Raw genomic sequence first — 21828 nt, 5'->3', positions numbered from 1 at the left:
ACCAACATTTTCTTTACATTTAAAAAAAAAATGAAAATTTGAATAATTAACTGATATTTCTATGTCCGCCATTTTGGATATTTCCGGAAGTAAGGGTTTTTAAGACATATGTCTTATACCTTGTATCCATCAGAAGCACCAAAGAAAGGTTCCTGCACAATGTAATGATAGTAGCAATACGTTAAAACACATTTCAATTACCCTCCCAAAAACATAAGCTTATTTAAGTACAATGTCCGCCATGTTGGATTTTAACCGGAAGTAGGGTTTCTGAAGACATTTTATCTATTTAATTTTTCCAAAAATAGTAAAAAAACAAAGGTTTGTACCAAATATTTTGATAGTAGCATGATAATAGCACAATTTTACACACTAGCCTTCGATATTGGGCTGATTCAAGTATGACGTCCGCCATTTCAGATTTTACCGGAAGTGAGACATTTTTTTCAAATGCCTCTCTATCTGAAATGAAAGAGAAATAGTTGAGGAAGGTCTATGCCAAATTCAATGCTTGTAGTACAATTTTTCACAAAGCCGCCGTACTATATATAAAAAAGTAGAAACAAGAAACACTTTTGAACCACATTTTTAAACGACAACTTCTGAACATCAGATTCCTGACTTAAGGACAGGAGCAAACAAATGCAGCATGGTTAAACGTTTTAATAGATACCAACATTCACCCTTATCTGAAACAATAGAGTAACATCACAACATAGGAAGACACACTATAAAATATTAATTGAAATGGTTTAACTCAATCAAAAGACATATTAACACTAAACATACTTTACCAAGTGGTTTTTTTACGCATTACATATTACATAGAAAAAGGCTTATTCGGCAATACATCCTACTTGTAAAGGTAAGAAAGTGGTTGGTTTTTAGATTTACGAAAACAAACGAGAAGCAAAAATGTTTACGCAATATCATTTCAATGACATATACATGATATGTATTTCTAAAAGGAAACATAGAGACAAGAATAGTGTCGAAGTGTATGTGTGCCAGGGAAGAAAACATCTGTCTGAAATTCATACTTAAAGTCTAAATACTCACAGACACACATGATATGTATACAAAAGATAAACACCAGCTACACCAAATACCAACGTTACAGAATTATTTGAATAGACATTAAAATGTGAATAAACATATATTATCCTATCGTTTTTAAAGCTTTAGAAAAAAATCTCAACGCTCTTCATAATGGCGTCTTTAGGAATTAACACAAGTAGTTACAAAGCTAAAGGGTACATCAAGTACACGAAAAACATCAAAGGTATGAACACATTCAAACCAGTATTTAGTAATCATCAATTTAAATTTCAAAGAAATACACTTATGTTAGCTTGAATGAGAGCGCAACTTATTGGATATATGTTTGGGAGATTGCATTGTATTTCACAAGATATTTGAAACTTTATATAAGCAAAATTACCCTAAATACAAAGACACAAACTTTATATTTGCTATGTGGTACATGAAAAGATCTTTCTACGTGACACTAATTTGCAAGAAGTCAAACATAACAAAGGAATATAAAATCATTCATTTTTAGAACTTTATCATCGTGACAACATCAATTTACTTTTGTAACGATATATATGAAATGTCGAGACAATAGAACGGTGATGTATATCATTATTTGTCACACTTCATTAAAAGATAATAACTTGGTGTCTTAAACATGCATCACTAAACTCCGAAACTAAGAGAGCCGTGGTGAAGTGGTTAGTGCATTGGACTACTAACACAAAGGTTCCTGGTTCGATCCCCGTTCGGAATGGAAATTTCAGGAACTCAATTTTCGGCTCTCCCTTGACACCATTTGCGAGTATGGTCTTAAGGAAACGATGATAGTCCGTCGGAAGGGGACGATTAATGGCTGACCCGTGTTAAGAGAGAGCCATATCTCTTGCACGTTAAAGACACCCTTGTAGATTTCGAAAAAGAGAAGGTTAATGCCGCTCTACAAGGCAGCACTCGCACCCGCAAAGTGGAAAGGGATTAATATAAGTTGCAAAACTTGTTTTCCAATCCACTATAAATAAATATGTTTAAACTAGACTAAACTCCGAAACATATAAATGAACTAAAATTTACAAAAAACACATACAAGACTAACAAAGGCAAGATGTTTCCGAATTAGGTCAGGCGCATACATGCAAGAAATATCAACCCTACCCTTCACAACTAGCTAATGTGGAATAAACAAACACACAGCAATACCCACAGTAAAACCGAGTTCGATGTTAGGATAGTTATCGAAAAAACTAAGCGAATGAAAATGATCACCTAAATTTTATATTTATATTTGATCATACTGTAAAACCAGTTGTACTGTATGCTTCTGAAATTTTAGGCATGTTTGACACCAGAAAATGTAATAAATATAACAGTGAAAATATGTTTGACCAGATTTTTAATACTGTTCCAATTGAAAAGATTAATCATAATATGTGCAGATATCTACTGGAAGTAAACAGAAAAACACGTAAATGGCATTGTATGGTGAGCTAGGCCGTTTTCCATTATATATTGATATTATTATGTCAATGGTTAAGTACTGGATTAGATTATATAATGATAAACGTAAAGATGCTTTATTGTCAGAAGCATTAGCTGAACATATTACTATGATTGATAATAACCAACGATGTTGGCTTAGTTGTATTAAATGTATTTTGAATGAATGTGGATATACTTTTATAAGAATCCAAAATCTATTAAAATAATTTTTTGTAAGTATTAAGAAAGTGTCTTAAGTGTAAATTTGAAAAACAGTGGTCTCAGCAATTACAAAAAAGTGATAAGTTGAGAACATATAGATTATTTAAGAATATTTTTAAATTTGAAAAATATTTATCTGTTGTTAATAATGATAATGATAGAGTAAGTATGACAAGGTTCAGAAACAGCAGTCATAAACTTCATATTGAAATTGGTAGATACACTATACCAAAAACTCCTATAGATAACAGGATTTGTAAAAACTGTAATATCAATTTGGTTGAAGATGAGTTACATTTTTTATTAAGTTGTCAAAAATTTTCTCATTTAAGGAAGGAGTTAATCTACAACTGTTTAAATAAAAACATTACTAATTCCACAAATATTAATTCTCAGTTTATGTGGTTATTAAGTAAAGAAGACACTGATGTATGTAAAAGTATAGCTAAGTACATAAACATGTGTTTTTGCTTAGAATATGAGTGTGAAATTTTTGTTTGCTGCTTATAATGTAAAAGCTTATGTAAAATGATTACTTATATTTTTTACACTAGAGTTACTCCCCTTGGAACACATTTTTACTGAAACGAAGGTTGATCAAACTTCCACTGAATGGAAAGATAATGTTATTTTTACTGAAAGAAATTGTGATCTAACTTCTACTGAATATAAGGACGATTTTTCTTCTAATCAATGTAATAACAAAATGAGACAAATTACCAAAGCATGTTACAAGTTAATACACAGAGTGCTGTTCCAAGTCAGGAACCAGTTTGAACAGGGACTTTACGTTATGAATTTTCTTTGGAGTTAAGTATATTTGTTGTTTTACTTTTTAATAGCGTTACATATATTATGCACAAATTTATAGAACTTCTGGTTTACAATGCTATTCCTTTTTTGTTTGATTTGGCCTTCAAAACCGTCATTCGAGTACCACTGTTAAATCTTGTGGAGGCAAAACACGCGTATTGCGTGTACCACATCATAACTATAGTATCTTTGATAAGTTTTTACACTCAAATATAACTTAAACACTTATGAATATTACTTTTACTGTTTAGTCTGTTTTTGGTAATATCCATTTGACGTGGATCTGTACTAATACATCCCGTCATTGTGTTAATGTGTTATGGTAAATTTCTGTATATTTTTTTTTCGTTTTTGCTAATGTGTTTCGTAAATATGCGTTTTGTGTTACTTTGTAACATATGGCATGACTCTGTACTAATACATCCCGTCATTGTGTTATTGTGCTATGGTAAATTCTTGTATTATTGTTATTCATTTTACTAATGTGCTTCTCTATATACCTTTTTGTGTATTTTGTTATCATTTATTTTTATAGTGATAAAGGTTATAACACAATGTTGACTGCTATACCCCAATTTATACTGATATCAGTAGAAGAGGACATGTTGGATATGGTCGGTAAATTTTAATTACAAAAAGCCACAATCGGACCCATCAATACATTGCAAAAAGAGTTCCGTGATGTACAGAGAACATAGCAATATTGGAAAGTATGTTTAAAGAAAATTATATGGTACTGTTTATATTGAACGGTTTGCACATTTAATTCATTTGTTTGATAATGCTTCTTTATCATATGAAATTATTCAATCTTCCAGAACAAATTTGAATTGCATAAATTGATGCAAAGTAGTTTTAGCTGCTTCATCTCTGTAAATTGCATTACCCTAAATATTAAACAAAAGTTTTTAAACAACGGTGTTGAATATGGTTTATTAACGATTTTTACATACACAATGTATTTATATATCAATATCTTTGATAAACTTCACAAGATTATGGTACATCACCTCCCAAAATGTGTAATTTCAAATCGACCAAGCTTCAACATTAAAACTGACTTTTTTTTAATTAAAAACCGAAAGAATGTTACAAAATTTTCTCTCATGAACGGTTTTACAGGATTTTTTTTTTCGCTGTTGCAGTTATATTTCGTTTTAATAAAAAAAAATGTTATTTGAGAAAAAAATCTTGACCGTAAGTAATCCTGGATTTACATTTTTTGCGTTGATAAGGGGTATAAATATGAACTAAGTTAAGTTTCTGTACAAACATTGAATAGTTCATAATGGAGGGAATTAAGTTTTACGTAGCAATACTCTGCTTAATTGCATGTGATGCTTATGGTAAGTAAATAAGTTTGCTTTTATGAAGTTTTTCTTTATAAATAAACAGAAAACTGGCAGTAATTAGAACAAGACATAAGATTCTTGTTTAATTTTTTTTATTCAAATTTTGTCTGATAGTGACATTAAAGATTCAGTCGAAATTTAACTTTAGACTTAACAACACGAACCCCATCAAAGACCGACTTTTGATATGGTGGGTAAATTTTGATGAAAAATTTTATCACTTTACTCAGAGTTGATCAACCGAATACTACAAAATGTCAGGACGAGTGCCTCGGGCAAGCAGACTTTGTTCCATATGTGGCATCGTTGAAAGTGAAAGTCTTGAATCAGTCTTACTCGCTTGGTGTTTTTACATTCGAGAAAATGAATATTTAATATTTTTAGAAATATGTGTGAAATTAAAGTTCCTTATGTACATGTACCGTTTTTGTTACAGATAAAGATGTGTACACAGACGGATACAAAGTTGATAAAAAATATCCGGATTCATATGGTAAGATATTGATAACTACAATTTAGCGCACATAATCCTCTTCGTATAAACGAATAATATTTGGATACTTAATTAGGATATCCTAATGTTAAGACCTACTTACAGTTTATAAATGAGTATCAACTACCAAGAAGCACATTTATCCGATTGAAAGGATTTATGATTCAAACTAACGAAACGATGAATTATGAAACAGGCAGAAACATCTAAATAAGTTTTCTGGTGGATGAAAAGTTCCATTAATGTTGTGCTATTATTAATAACTTCAAAATTACTATAAAAACCATTTCAGTTCTAACGAGTGTCAACATTTGCAGTTTTACTATTGCATGTATGTCAATACTTTTTTACAATATATGTTTGAAAGATAAAGGAGAAGATGACGTAGTGTGATTAAAGACCACACGACATGCAACACTATGGTCAAAAGAATAAGACAAACTTCCATGTCTTTTTTGTTTTTATAAGCAATACGATAAGTTTTTGTGTGTGATAATAATTTTCTACCATATAATTGTTTTTCGCAATTTTTTGATAATGCATTTATCCTTAGCCATATTTGGCACAACTTTTTGGAATTTTTGGTCCTCAATGCTCGTCAACATTGTACTTGTTTGACTTTATAACTATTTTGATAAGAGCGTCACTGATGAGTCTTATGTAGACGAAACACGCGTCTGGCGTATACAATTATCATCCTGGTACCTTTGATAACTTTTTAACATTTTACAAGCTTATGTAAAATTTCTGTATTTGATTTAGATAAACCAGCAGTATATACATCGGAAGAAAAGTATGATGGTGAGCTTGATTTTCATTATTAATCTAATTATCGCTCGGTGTTACCAAACAATTTGTTTTGACTATTCTGTCTTTTGAATCAAGATTCACCGTCATTACAATATCAAATTCCTTGATGCTGTGTTGATTGTTTCGTGCATGAAATCGTGAAGATAGATATGTTTACACGTGTTTATCGGAACACTACCCATAAAGCTGTATCCATTTGTTGATACTTTCAATGAAACCAAACGCTGAAAATTCTTCACTTAACAAAAAAGATTCTAGTACGTAACTAGACCTAATGATTTGAGGCATACTGCAGGCGAGCGTACGCTGCATATTTTTTTAAAACTCTTTGGTTGCTAGAATGAATGCTATCTCACATTCAGCTTAGTTTGTCGGTAAAATCAGTTTGAATCAAATTTGCCATTAGCCTTCACAAGTTATCTTTCGACACAATAGTTTAAGTAATTATTTTATTCATTACTGACAGCATTTCAGTTTTTAATTCCTGAATAAATATATTTCTATTTCTATGTATATTATAACTAGTCTGCATGAGATCATTCAAAAATGTATACATTAATTGAATTTAATAAAAGCGTGCACGAGTTGCACACGAGTTGCACACGAAACACACGCTACAGCTTTATCAAATAATGAGATGCTCAATGTCAAAATAGGTTTGTTGCATGATTCGATTAGAATTTAAACATGGTCTCCCTCTACAATTGCAGACAACCAAATTTCATAATGGTCTTTAGAAATGGAGTCATATTGCATGTTACAAAACGACTAATGACACCTTCCTCTAGATAACTCGTATCTTTTTCATTTTCATTGAAAACCGAGCCTAAGAATAACTGTAAAACTACTAATATAATCATACGCAAAATCAACAATGAAAAGATTGAGATATAAGATATGCTTGACTCACCTAGTCTCGCTTGTGTTGGAGTTCATGCGATTTCCACTTGCTTTTGTTTTTTACCCTGATTTGCATCTTCGTCATGGATTATTGCGATTTGAACATCGATAAAAGACTGTTGTATCGAATGTTATAATTGTTTGAATAGAATGTTTGCAATTTTCAACATTTCATATCCAATTGAAAAGGTAATGTACACACACTGTTTTGTCTTATAGATAAAACTGAATACCCAGAGGGATATAAAGCTTCAAAAATAATTAAAGATGCGTCTGGTAAGTTGAAGTAGTACGCTATTGAAAATTCATATATTATCGTATAATGTATCATTTTTTGTGGAATGACGAAAACTTGTTATTTAGGTGATATTTGATGTCGCGGTTTTGCCATTTCAATTGTTATTTTATAATGTAATATGTTGCACTACTGGCTAAGGTCAGTATGAAGGTTGGCGCATGTTGAAATGTCCAAACCCGCTGCATTTTATGCACCTTTCCTAAGTCAGAACTTTGTAAGTTGTCGTTTGTTTGGATCATAGATGTTCTCGTTTCGCGTTTTTTTTAATGAAGGCTGTTGGTTTTGCTTTTTGAATTGTTTTATCCTAGTCTTTTTATGCCATTTCAAGCTTGCTGTGCGGTGTTAAACAAGGCTTTGCGTTGAAGGCCTTTGAAATATAATTGTTAACACAAAAATATTTTTACTTGGATGGAGAGTTTCTCATTGGCACTCATACCATTTTTTTTCTATTAATATTACACTATTTTCGTTACAAAAGAGTACTTTTTTGTTTATTTCTGACTTCGACGAATAAATTCGTATCTGCGTAAGACTCTTTTATGATTTTTGAGTCCATTTTACGACAGATATATGTGACGTATAAAATTTTCTGACGTCAGACACGCGAATCAATGAATGTGTGTTCTAGATAGATGTTTTTGTGTTCTGTTGAATTGTTCCTTTTAAAATTGTTACCCGATGATGACTGCTGTACCCATATGTTGACTGTTTTATTTATTATGTCTGTTTAGTTCACGCATCGTTGAAAATATAACTGAATTTGATGAAACTGTCATCAAAGTGAGAGGTTTAGCGCTATAAAACCAGGTTTAATCCACCATTTTCTACATTTGAAAATGCCTGTACCAAGTCAGGAATATGACAGTTCTTGTCCAATCGTTTTTTATGTGTTTTGTCATTTGATTTTGCCATGTGATTATGGACTTTCCGATTAGATTTTCCTCTGAGTTCATTATTTTGTGATTTTACTTTTTACATTTTACTTTTTGCAGCGAAAAAAGTTTATTCACCAGTTAATAAATCTGGAACAAAGTATACAACTTCTAAAGGTAAGAAAAAATTTGCTTGTGTAAAACAATGGAAGAGTGTAAAGAGTTTAACTGCTTAATGTTATAGATGTCACAGTCGTAAAATAAAAATATAAAATACAGACTAGACGAAAGCAAAACATAGCTGTCTCGAAGGTATAATATCATGCGTATAAAAAGTCAAATTCAAGAGACATGTGCACATGAAAACAACAAAGAACACTGAAAAGATCAATCACTAGCCCCAATAGGAACGAGATTTATTCAGCACTTTCGATAATAGTCTGATAAATAGACATGTTGAGACAGTGCTTTTGATAGGTTTATGAACATTCATTTGATAATAAAAAAAACAGCATGAAGCCTATTATTGAAATACTAGATAATTGCCTATCTCGGGTATACCGTTTTGGATACTTTTGGTTTCGATGAGATTTTCAACTTTAAATTTTGGATTTTAATATTTATCCCTCGAGAATACCTGTAAGAACATTAATTGTTGAAATGCAGATATGGTGCATACACCTTGGTATGCTGTCCTTTTATAAACTGTTGTATTGAGAAAACAGTTTTAGTTGTTCGTGGTGTGTAAATGTGTTTAATTCAATGTCGGTTGTATTTTTAAATGCTTTACTTCCTCGCTGAGTATGTCTCAAATCATGAGCATATGTTGTTAGTCTGTTATTTATTATTTTTTAGATTTTGGTTCATTTGATGTTTTGGAGTTTAGTGTGATGTCCATTTTCACATTTTGTTTTGGGGCCAACTGAAGCCCTCCTCCGGTTGTGGGATTTTATCGCTGTGCTGAAGACCAATATGCGCAATTGAGCGGTTTTCTGCCCTTTGGTTAGGTTGTTGTCTAATTGATACATCCCCCCCATTTCCATTTTCAATTTTAGAATAGTTAATCCTAATATGTATGTACATAAATGGATGAAAATTCATAACAATTAAATTTTGAGGATATTTGTTTCGGTAAGCAGCGACGCATCGATATTGAGTCCCATTCGTTATATTTCTAACATTTTTTAAAAACGAAGCACAAAGTAATGGAAGGATTCCAACTTTATTATCCTGATCCTTTTTGAAAATTAACTTTTGATAAAATGATTGATTTTGACTCCAAGTTGATATCTTGGTAAAAAAAAACATGTCAATCCGGAATGTGTTCTTCACAGGTAACACAAAGTAAAGATCTACCATATATCTATGCACGTGTTGTTGCAATACGATAGCTGTAAAAGTTATATTATATCATGTTATAGCAAAATTTTCCAATTTAATGAGAAGCAGTATCTTTGCTATCCTTTTTTTATAAAATCTCTTCAGAATTTTTTTTAGAACGTCTAGAGTTTTTCAACAGGTGCATCAAAGTTCTCACAAGTTGACTAAGAAATTCACATCTGCACACTTGTATTGGATTGGGCATAATTTGATGTGTTATTTCAAAATAAGTTCCAGTCAAATTATTGTTGCGATACTTTTGAATTTCACACACAACATTTGCCATTTTAAACCTTACATTAAGAAAAATAAACCTTACATTAAGAAAAATAAACCTTACATTAAGAAAAATAATCAATATAAGTTGAATCATACCTGCCTCAAAGCCACATAAAGTATATATATAATTATGGAAACAGATTAGCTTTTTTTTTTTTTTTAACAATGTATTAGACATACGAAAAAGTTAACCAAAACTAAAACAGTTTATTACTTAAAAAATGTAACATTGTATTTCATTCTATACCTTTGTAAATAAATTATCCGATTACGAAACATCTCAAGCTCGATTTTGAACAATTGATAGACATGAATTTTAAAAAAAATGCGTTCTTTTTCAGGTTGTGGACCTTTTAATTGCTACTATGCCTTTGACTGTGGATTTGCACCGCAGTTATGCACTGCAAATTGCCTGAAACATAAGGGATGTAAGAAAGGAAATTGCGTAGACAATAGTTGGTGTTGCTGCGACGAATGTCTTGATTACTAGTTAAATATTTAAGGATCCGATCCTTTAATGATCTTTCATCGCAAATAAAAATGTGTGTTAATCTTCTTTCACGAATGCCTTTTTCTTTCTGATATATATGTCCTAATAACTTGTTATCTTTAATTCACATATTAAAAAAGAAAAAAAATCTTACAATTTGACAAGTAGGTGACCAAATTTATTAATACTCTTGAAAGCAAATATTTACATTTAAAGTATTAAAGATCATTCTGAATGGATTTTGTATGAAAAAGTCAACGATTAGCTAGATTAGTACTCTTCGCTTGACGATGAAATATGATTATTGTGGTCGACCTGTTCATATTTTTAAGATAACCATTTAGCTGAACTCTATGACTGACACTGGTGTTTTTTTTTGTCTATTTGAAATTCCTAACGAAAAATCTCTAAAAATGTACATTGTGATTTTTTCTAATGGCATAAAAACGTACAACACACTAGACATCTGTTTATAAATTTTGTTATACAAAACGGAGGTTTCTACTATAATTTAAATATTTACATTATTCCTTTCTTCTGTGCAAAAACATCCCAAAGCATATTTATATGAGGGCACTGATGGGTCTTATGTAGACGAAACGCGCGTCTGGCGTACTAAATTATAATCCTGGTACCTTTGATAACTATTGTATCTTTTTAAAAAACCACGCATAGGTCGAATAGCTTCAAACTTGATAGAAAGTATTGTTTTAAAAATATAATAATGTAGAAATGTATGTGACGTTTAACAAACAAAACACGTTTAAAATATTAGATAAAATCAATAATATGGTCATTTGAGTAAAAAATGCATAACATATGAAATATAATTGAAAAAACAAGCGTCTGCAAAATCAAAAAACTTAGTAGGAAAACATTTCTCAAAACTTGTATACGAACAGTTTACACAAAGATAAGGGTTTATCTGTATAAAAATATCTTATAAATAGCTGCTAGAATCGGAAAGGTATATATTGAGATATAATGGGTTGCCTGACGAACATTAAAAAATACAACCTTGTAAAAAACTTCATGGGTTTCAAGATATAATGCACCTTAATGCTATGTGTTCACCATAACTTGACATGACAAAGGTTCCAGTAAAGTTTTCACGTCACTATAAAAAATGTTTGACGCTACAAAGAAAAAAACGATTGTTGTATGACGTCAAAGATTCAATATAGTAGATATCAAAAAAGCAATAATGTTTATAAAAAATTTTGAAATTTGAAGAGCCAATATTCATCCTTAGCTGGTTATAAATAGAATTCAAATATATTTACACTTTCATATTTTAGTTTATCGTATACTTAACAACTTTATGTTAATAAACTTTTGAAATTCAATTAAATTCCTGTAATGACAGTCTGCGGTGACAATCTTCCAAAGACTCGACAGCTGTTTCTCTGTTCCGTCGACGTACTGCCTTTGCTGTGACTGCTTTAAAAATTGCCATGATAAACTCGAACATCTCTCCTATTGTAACTGCTGACAATCCTAACCACAGTCCAAGCTGTCCACCGACGTCTGAGATCAAATTTTGTGACTAAAGTAAAACATTAAACATGAACTTTTTAAGAAAAGCAAAATAGTACGATTGTATTATAGCTTACTTTATGATAAAGGTTTACTCATTGTTGAATATCGTAAGGGGATTTATAGTTGCTTACAGCCACGTCATTTGGAATCTGGTTGATCGTTATCTCAGTGTCACTTATGTTTATATTGCCGAAATATCGATATAAATGATCTATTCGGAGAATGGTGTCAACTGAGATAGAAATACAATTTGCAAGAGTTGCTGCTACATAATCATTGATTCTACGTCACTCTTCATAACATCCGTCCGTTCGACATACACAATTCACATTTTCCCTCAGGTTCCAGTGAATATAATGACTTCATATTTGGTCGGGAGCTTTCCAGTGGTGAGTTGAACCATATGATCATCAGATAAACATTAGTTCAATAAACACCCGTGATAATTATATTCTTCAAACAAAAAAACTTTTAGAATACTTTCTTTAAACGTAAAGGAAAAGATGGAAACAATTAAGATAGATGTACAAGCAAAAAAAAAGACGAATAGACAAACAAAACAGTACACAAAACATTCTACGAATAAATTTTAGTAACTCAGATGATATTTGTAGGAAACATTCTAATATCTTTTTAATTCCTATAATGATTGTATCAATTGAATGGCAAATGATATACATTTGACTGCAATACCACTTTTTTTTTTAACATTTTTAATTATCAATAATGTCTATTTGTTTTGTTCACACATCGTTGTCGATAAAATGGATTTGTATGTAACTGTCATACAAGTAAGAGGTTAACCTAGCTATAAAATCAGGCTTAATCCACCATTTTCTACATAAGAAAATGCCTGTACCAAGTCAGAAATATGACAGTTGTTATCCATTCGTTTGGTGTGAAAGCGCTTTTGATTTTGTCATTTAATTAAGGATTTTCTGGTTTGATATTTTCTCGGATTTCGGAATTTTTGTCATTTTACTTTTGATTGCAATCAGACAATCGGAGTCATCTTTTGTCTTCTAGATTTTTTCCCGCGCGTATCAAGCGATTACTATGTATTTATAAGTCATTAAACTGACGTACTTGTTACTGTGCTAACTCTGTATTTCCTTTTGAATTAAATACCTAGATTTAAATTCTATGATTCAGATATATCTGATTTGAAGCAATATAAAATTTTATCAAACAAATGTTACACAGATGTTTTGCCAATTCTTACAATTCAAGAAGAATTATTTTAAATAATATCCAACGAACCTCATAAGCTTTCTGTTGTTCAATGGTCTCATACATCATTTCACGGAAATAAACTTCCACTTTTGCTAAGTTGTCATCGCTTAAAATATAAAAAGCAATGATAAGACATGATTGTTTTATAGTTTATTGCAGTGTGCGTTTCTGGGTTGAAATTTAAATTTATTTAAAAAAAAATACGTTAAGCAACTGTTATGATTATACAGTACATTTTCGAATTATATTTATGAATGTCACTTTGATATCTTTCGTTACTCCTATAAAAGGACAATAACACTCTAAAACAAGGAGTAAACAAAGACTCAAAAAACCAAAGGACATTTACATCAACAGTTATAAATAATAAATAAGAAACAACACGAACTCCACTAAAAACCGGAAGTGAAATCAGGTGCTCCGAAAGTAAGCATTCCCTGCACCGTATACGGCACCCGTCGTGTTATTTCTTTGTTCAGTTCGGTAATGATGGAAGGTTATTATGACTGAGGAAGAATATCAGATATCATTTCTGACACACTTTTGTCATAATGGCCAATCAGCTTATGATGGCGACCGTAAAATTTCTTTAGTGATGACCTTAACTTGCTTGATAATGAAAATAAAGAAGTGAACATTATAAAATATAATAAGGCCAATGAAACTATCGAAAATGTCGAAGATATTCAAAAGTTAGTCTCTCCCAGGTTGGAAAATGGTTTAAAATATAGCACAATCATTTAAATTGTATTATTGTGAATGTTATATTACCTGGTATCCTCAAAAATCTGTCAATTTATAACATCAATTTTTATTTGAAATTTACTTGTCGTTGTGTTTATATGGAAACGCCTTAAATAGATAGGGTTTTTGTGTTTGTTATGTATCAATTTTTAGAAAGTTCATACTCCATGTACTTTTGTTTTATATCTAGCAATATTTAACAATTCAGAGATGAAAAAAAATTACCTGTCGATTTTATCATCTCCCATGAAATCCAAACTTGAATGTTGAATTTTGTAGTCTAAATAATCCTGTTTTATAAATAAAGAAAAAAGAATATGTACATCCTTTGTCATTACATTCAAATTTTTCCTTTATTATCTATTTTCAAAATTAATTTAATCCTTTTTCACCGAGACAAAATTGTCAGAAGTTATTGGCCTGTTTCTCCTGCATGTGCATGATCGCAGGTGTTTACCTTAGATAAATAAAACATATACTTTTATTCAGTTAGTTTAAACATATTTATTTATAGTGGATTGTGAAACAAGTTTTGCAACTTATATTAATCCCTTTCCACTTTGCAGGTGCGAGTGCTGCCTTGAAGCGGCATTAGCCTACTCTCTTTCGAAATCTACAAGGGTGTCTTTAACGTGCATGAGATATGGCTCTCTCTTAACACGGGTCAGCCATTTATCGTCCCCTTCCGACGGACTATCATCGTTTCCTTAAGACCATACTCGCCAATGGTGTCAAAGGAGAGCCGAAAATTTAGTTCCTGAAATTTTCATCCCGAACGGGAATCGAACCAGGAACCTTTGTGTTAGTAGTCCGATGCACTAACCACTACACCACGGCTCTCTCAGTTGTATTGAACGAAGATAAAAATGTCAAAATACTGGCATTTTTTGTCGACTTTTTTTTTTAGTTTAGGAAATTGATATTTCAGCAGATAGTTGGTCATCCGATGGGTAATTACTGTTCACTCATAGTTACCGACATAATGTTGTACTTATATGAAGCAGAGTTAATGCAAAACTATCTTTCAGACAGAACGAAACAAAACCTTTGGGATTAAAAAAAAATAGTAAACCTTGAGCAATTAAGAGTTGGCATATTGTTAAGACCGTCTGCTTATTGTTGAAGAACGTATGCTTATTATATCTTTTATTTTTTAAGACTTTTAAATTTCTGTAAAATCGGCATATAGATAGTGTGCAATTGACTAAAAACGAGTTGAAGTCCCCTGGATTCTATTTTTGATGACAATGTGGTACAAACAATTTTGTTTAGAGATTTTTACTAACGTGTTTACCCCACGTGTCCTTTTATTAAATATTGGTAAAAAAAATCTATAATTGAAAAGTTTGAACATAAATAACTGTTTCTTAAAGTATATCACCCACTATTGTGTATTGTGTATTTTTCTTTTTCTCTTTATGTATTGAACAATGGTGATTTACGTTTGTATTCGTGTATTCGGTATCTGATATACAACCATTTTACCAATTGACGAAACCACACCTTCTGTAATGTAATTTCGTATTATTTCTGTTCCTATCTATATGTTTCCTCTTTGTCTTTTGTTTAACTGTATAAAGGCAACAGTAGTTTACCGATATTAAAAAAAAATGCGATACACGAATTATGATATTATACACTCCATTCCAATTAAAAAAAAAAAAGTAAAAAATCACTAAAATGAAACGAAGAGACATGTTGTTGTAAGTTGCTTCTCAGTTTTCTCGGTTTAATCAATCAATATATCTTCACCCTTAATAATATTTAATATAAAGGTAGATTGCAAACTGTCGGTTTCGGATTTTTAGCTTACTTCTGATGGTATTACGGTTGTCTCCCTTCGCATCTACTAAGTTATAGGCGGGTGTAAAAATTAATTCCCATTATGTTATCTATCAAAGTTCTTTTATAAGCACACATTGTTCATGAAATAGTTTATATACTGGCTTATTATATAAACTGAAAACAACGACTTCCTGTTTTCACAAATATCTATTGAAAGTGTCCTCGATGATTTTTTTTTCTAATGAAGAAGAATGTCTACTGTATTAACATACAATTCAAGTAGAACGGCTGTTAAAATTTACCTCGTAATGTTTACTGGGCCAGGTTCCCATGGATATCAGTGGCTCGAACTTCTTTTCGCTAAAATGTGTTAAGATATACTTGAATAAGGCTATCAAAAAATCTTTAACTGGTTAGGATAGTAATTAAATAAGGTTGCTCTTAATTGACCGAAGCATCAATCGAAATATCAAGATTCAAAAAATCAAATTAGAGACGAACACTATATATCATTTATCTTAACTAGGTATGAAGCACTTAATTTATTTTCAATTAAAAATCACTGTGTTTGTAAGCATTACAATCAAGATTTTCAAACGTATACATGTACTCTAGATAAGAAACCATGCTTTGGGAAAGAAAATGTTTAGTTGATCAACCTCAGTTTTTGGTGGGATTCGTGTTAATCAGTCTTTGGTTTTTTGTGTGTTGTGTTGTTTGTCTGTTCGCCATTTTCTTTGATAATCATTACATTGTCAGTCTATTTAAACTATGAGTTTGAATGTCCCGATGGTATCCATCGTCTCTCTGATGATGACATGACAATGACTTGAGGCTCCTGGTTCGCTAATGGAATCGTTTATATAGCATACACATTAGTTGATAATAACATAAAAATCAGGGGGAAAAATACAGTTTAAGTGCCACCCCACCTTCACGTTAATGAACATTTTAACGACAAATGAAATGATCTGTAGGTTTAAATTTTTTGCTTCTTAATTGCTTGCTTACAGTTTTCTAAAATTGTCAGTTTATGAATTAACAACTAAAAAAGAAACTCAGATTCTAATTCCCTCACGCGCAGATGACTTTAGATGAATTTGTCTTTGTTTTAGGTTCTTTAAGCCATTTTACAGCTCAAAATACATCATTGGCATTCAACTACTAGGATTAAAATTTTGGAGTTCCTGATGAAGATAAATCCAGAAAAGCACGTCATGAAATCAAAAATGCTAAACTATTCAAGTTTCAAAATGAAAGTCACTATTAAATGTATATAGGAAATCAAGTGTAGGGAACACATTTCTAAAAAGACGTATGTAAGCACTTTCTTTTCTTCTATAGAAGTTAAAAAAGCAATTAATTCCATCGATTGATTCAAGATATGTATTCATATGTCAGTATTTGCCCACTATTTCTAATAGCTTTTATTGGAAGGATTTGTTAAAAAAAAAAGCGAAAGTTAGTAAGCGGATTTTCAAACTCATAAGTTGAAAACAAACTGACAACGCCAGACAAAAATAACAAAAAACAAACAAGAACCAACAATAGTACACAAAATGCAATATAAAAGGTTATCTAATATGCTCTGGAAAGGTAGGCACATCCTGCTTCAATTTACATTTACCAAAATAAATATATAAGAGAGGCAAAAGACATCAGAGGGGCATGCAAACTAATAAGTCAAAAATGAACTAATGAAACTTATAAACTAATAAAAAGTAAAATCACAAAAATACTGAACTCAGAGGAAAATCAATTTGGAAAGTCCATAATCACATGGCAAAATCAAAAAACAAAACGCATCAAAAACGAATGGACAAGAACTGTCATATTCCTGACTTGGTACAGGCATTTTCAAATGTAGAAAATGGTGGAAAATGGCATGGCTGAAAAAAGTAGAAAACAGACCAACAGACAAAAAAAAAGTAATTAAAACACAACCTAGAAAACCAAATACGGAGCAAACACGAACCCAAACAACTGGATGTAATTAGTGCTCTGCAAGGGTAAGTAAGTAGATCCTGCTCCCCATATGGCATCCGTAAATATTATACCGTGTTTTGTGACAAATACAACATAACCTACACAATAAACAAAAAATATATGAGAGAAAATCTCATTGAAATAACGAACGAAATATTGTTTTAGATGGCTTCGAAATAAAAAATAAAAACGTTCTAATCAAACTTTCTAAAAAGATCAGTGATATTCATAAAAAGACTATCAGTATTCGTCTGATAAATATCCCTGTTATACAGATACATACATGCACGAATTTGGACACATGAGTTCACATTCTTGCATCTGATCCATCTTTTCCCAAAGACAAACCTCTGTAAAAAAAATATGATACAGCAAATGAATATATGTAATTAAATACAAAATGAGGTTAGAGAAGGGAATAATTTGAACAGTGATTAGGAATTTTTCGATCTAAAACATTATAGGCGGAAGTAATATTCTATGAAGAAATTCCTGATTTTCTTTTTCATGTTTAAAAAAGATGCCATCCGTCTTCTGTTGTTCAATGTGTTTAACTGAGGTATTAGATTTATCATTATTTTTAATGTAAAAGTATTCAACTTTTCAACGTATTTTACCTACCGAGATTCTTATTTTGAAAAAGGAATACCAAAATTAACCTGAAATTTTTTAGCCTGCATATAATTCTTTGTACTTTAAATCTTATGGATGAATTCTTTATTTTTTTTTTCTGTTGTTGATATTCTTGATAACACAGCTAGCTTCACTACGATAACAAATACATTATTGTCGAGTAAATGCAGGCAATGAGCAATAAATGAGATATTCCGCTAACACTATGCGTCAAATACTATTACTGGTTTTGTTAGTTTAAAATTTGAAGAAATAAACATAGCATACAACCAAGTTGTCCTTGTGATTTTTACAGAGCGTGTTTATAACAACAGATTGAAACAGTTTGAATCGGTTTCAATTTTAAGTCCCCGTTTACGATAAATTTAAGCCAACTCGTATATGAGTGCTGGTCTTTGAATAAAGGGATGTTCCTATATCTATAAATCATATGTAACGTTTGGTTGATAAGCATTATGACAACTATTGGAAATGTTTTGCTAAATTGTTTATCTTTAAAATCTGTGCAAACTGAGCTATTTTTTTCACATTCTATTGGCTGGACATTTGTTCTTTTAGAAATTTGTTTGTAGACATGAGTGGAAATCTCTACTTAAAATCTAAAAAAACACGTCATGAGAAAAAATTCCCGTCATGAATAAAACGAATTCAACCTGTTAAAAATGTAGAGTCACGGTAGTAGTATTTTTTCTTCAAGAATTTAAAATTTGTTTTCGCGTAACTATCAGTGCAAAGATGCTAGTAATGATTGTACTTACGGTCCTCGTGATTCTCACAGTCGCAGACCGATGAATTCTCCGGTTTTTCATATAAAGGAACAACACACCCACATTTTTCTTTCCAAATATTTTGTTGACAAGTTTTTGTACATGTTGATTTTTCGTAGATTACTCCATATCGTGTTTGATACAGATTTTCAATTGTACCTTCCGTTGCACAAGATGCATGTGGTGGCGTTAATCGGGTAATTTCTGTCTGTAAATTTGGAAACGAAAGTGGTAATGCAACCTTCATCAAAAACACTTACTAGCAGTGAAAACTACAATCAACTTAGAATTGCGATCATTACTATTGAAAATCTTCAAAGTTTATTTTTATTTTTTTTCAGAGCGGACCTGGAGTTGGCTAGTTCATCCGCAGAAATTCGTTTTTTTCTTCTTCAAAATTTGCAATTTGCACAGTGTTTTTGATTTTTTCTGTTGAATAGCTTTATAATGTTGTAATTCAAATACGGATTAAAATAACTACATCACATTTTCTGGTTATAATCAGCCGAATCCCAATTATTATAGAACAACACACAAATATATTCTGATTTAATCTATATCTTAAAAAAGTACTCCTTTTTACAAAATGTTAGTTTAGAACGTATACAGGTGAATTACAGCTAAATAATAAACTGACAATCTTTACGAAGACCCCCCTAATCCCTTATATTGTTTTAGTCTAATTATCAAATGTTGGATAAGCATTATCAACCCGTTTTTATCTACGACAGGAGTCCTTCGGCGCTAATTACATTTTTCGTGGTTATTATTTCGCACAAAAATGAAAAGGATGTCGCAAGCAGGAAAAATGTTTAAATTAACCACAAACAACGTTGAAGTAAATATGAAGTATATAACAGACAGAACAGATGTCAGCCAGAACCAACGAAAAAAAAAACCACATTTACAGGGGCAATTTTGAGCTAACTTTAAGTGACCTGAAATAGGTTCTTGGTATGACATTATATAATTAAACATTGTTTCATAAAGTTTATTTTTCAGTATTTCTGGAACGACAAATTAAAAAAACTATCAAGTAGCACTTAGTAGCACAGTTCCTAATAAAAGTAATGTTATTGTTATAACAAAGTCAACAACCATTATTGAAAATATAATAACAAAAAGAAATATGTATCTCACTGATTTTTTTTCATTTTATGGTTGGAATAACAATTAAAAAGCTCTTTCAAAACGCAGGAAAGAACTCATTATAATTAAAAGCTTCTATTCTAATTCTGTTGTTGTACTCGATAAACTAGAGATCGTGTCTAAATAGGCCATCCTACATTACTTCTAATGAGTAGACTCGAATGACAATGAACATGATTGAACCTTTTTTTAGTATTATTCATTTGTTAGCTATAGAACGGTTAAGTTGAGATATCAAATACAAATAATATAGTTTGATTAGATAATGTCGGTTCTTAATTAAACACAAACATATCAATTTACTTTTTTCTCTCTGATCAGTACTTCGATTGATATGTCAGTTTGGTGTCTAATTAGTCCTGTAGTGATATTTTCCTTGCTAATGATAAATAATTGTTCAAAATTTTAGCAATTTTTTTTGTAATTAATTATTTCATTGCGAAATATTTTTGAACAAACTTGTCAAGCATTATTGTTATTACCAAGGAGCATTGCTAGAAGTTCTATCAGTTGTTATTGTTTTCCAAATTATAAAAGACACAATTACAGCCGAAATATATTATTTGGGGGATTTTCATGATTTTTGTATACTTTATTAAATCGTTGACCAATATTTGCATAATCTACAGAATTACCATTAAGAAAAATAAATGATTACATCAAACTTTAATTGGCTTTTTAATTCTTATTTCACGAATTTATTTTGTAGACAAAAACTTCTAAGTATGTGCAAAATTATAAGCCAGGTATCTTTGATGAGTTTAGTAAAGTAATAGTTTATGCGTAAAATACATCTTTTTTATTTATTTTTTCATGACTTGAAAATCTTCTACGTCATTTTGATTACAAATTATATGTTATTTGGAATAAAACTTGTCTACGTTAAGAATATGAAAATTAAAATAACTAGAATACGGAACTCTGAGAAAAATTCAAAACGGAAAGTCCATATTTAAATGGTAATATCAAAAGTTCAAAAGCATGAAACGAAAAGATAACTGTGAAATTTTCATAATTTTATATTCAATAGATGTACCTAAAAAATAGCACTATGCGTGCAAGAATGTAAATTGGTGATTTGAAAACACAAATTTTTATAATTAAATGCAAATTATGTCTATAATTTCTCAAGAGACACAGCAAGAACAGTTGATATTAACTGTCATAGACCAAATATTAAAACAAATCAAGGGCTTCTTACCACTTTAAGTCCAACTGATGTCATAAATCCAACTGGAATTGAAAAACCATCGTCTTCCAGAGCGGGAAAGGTTCCCCGAGTGTGAACTAGAACACGAACCGCTGCATCTGGAGCAAGAGCCGGCATGTACTCATACTGTTGTACGTTCAGTTCTAGCGAAAGTCCTAAAAGTAAAGGATGGCCGTGTTGAAGGAAAAACTAAGATTTGTAATGTTTTGTCACCTCAGATTATAATCAAATATGTTCTACCAAAACTTACATAAAAAACAGATCTAAATATCTTAAAACAAAAGCTGTAAATTTTGAAATATTCGAAAACCAAAAACAAACAAAATGCAAAAGGTTTAAGATAACATGTACAAAAAGGGAAC

The 21828-nt window shown here is 30.9% G+C and overlaps 2 protein-coding genes across 2 annotated transcripts in view; one reads left to right on the top strand and one right to left on the bottom strand.

Moving 5' to 3' along the window:
* Nucleotides 1-4814: 4814 nt before the first annotated feature.
* LOC134716687 (uncharacterized) lies at nucleotides 4815-10420 on the top strand. The gene is made up of 5 exons (XM_063579693.1): nucleotides 4815-4892; nucleotides 5335-5391; nucleotides 7321-7377; nucleotides 8392-8448; nucleotides 10272-10420. Exons 1-5 carry the CDS (start codon nucleotides 4835-4837, stop codon nucleotides 10418-10420), a joined length of 378 nt encoding a protein of 125 aa, XP_063435763.1. The 5' UTR covers nucleotides 4815-4834.
* LOC134715594 (amiloride-sensitive sodium channel subunit alpha-like) overlaps nucleotides 10374-21828 on the bottom strand; it is a 30299-nt gene continuing 18844 nt past the window's right edge. Inside the window, exons 4-10 of the mRNA XM_063577868.1 lie at nucleotides 21458-21621; nucleotides 19099-19315; nucleotides 17991-18057; nucleotides 16024-16081; nucleotides 14162-14226; nucleotides 13220-13298; nucleotides 10374-11966 (exon numbers count right to left, since the gene is read on the bottom strand). Coding sequence (XP_063433938.1) covers nucleotides 11763-11966; nucleotides 13220-13298; nucleotides 14162-14226; nucleotides 16024-16081; nucleotides 17991-18057; nucleotides 19099-19315; nucleotides 21458-21621 — 854 coding nt within the window. The 3' untranslated portion in view covers nucleotides 10374-11762. The remainder of the gene's footprint in view (nucleotides 11967-13219; nucleotides 13299-14161; nucleotides 14227-16023; nucleotides 16082-17990; nucleotides 18058-19098; nucleotides 19316-21457; nucleotides 21622-21828) is intronic.

Source organism: Mytilus trossulus, chromosome 4 (assembly GCF_036588685.1).
Source record: "Mytilus trossulus isolate FHL-02 chromosome 4, PNRI_Mtr1.1.1.hap1, whole genome shotgun sequence".
NCBI classification, from domain to species: Eukaryota; Metazoa; Mollusca; class Bivalvia; order Mytilida; family Mytilidae; genus Mytilus; species Mytilus trossulus.
This window is presented reverse-complemented; position numbering and strand designations above follow the sequence as displayed.

What these genes read in the sequence shown, in the direction of transcription:
- LOC134716687 (XM_063579693.1), top strand. Translation starts at nt 4,835, where the DNA reads ATGGAGGGAATTAAGTTTTACGTAGCAATACTCTGCTTAATTGCATGT. An exon ending in AATTGCATGTGATGCTTATG is followed by an intron (nt 4,893 to 5,334) that starts GTAAGTAAATAA and finishes TTTTTGTTACAG; the next exon opens with ATAAAGATGTGTACACAGAC. An exon ending in AATAATTAAAGATGCGTCTG is followed by an intron (nt 7,378 to 8,391) that starts GTAAGTTGAAGT and finishes TACTTTTTGCAG; the next exon opens with CGAAAAAAGTTTATTCACCA.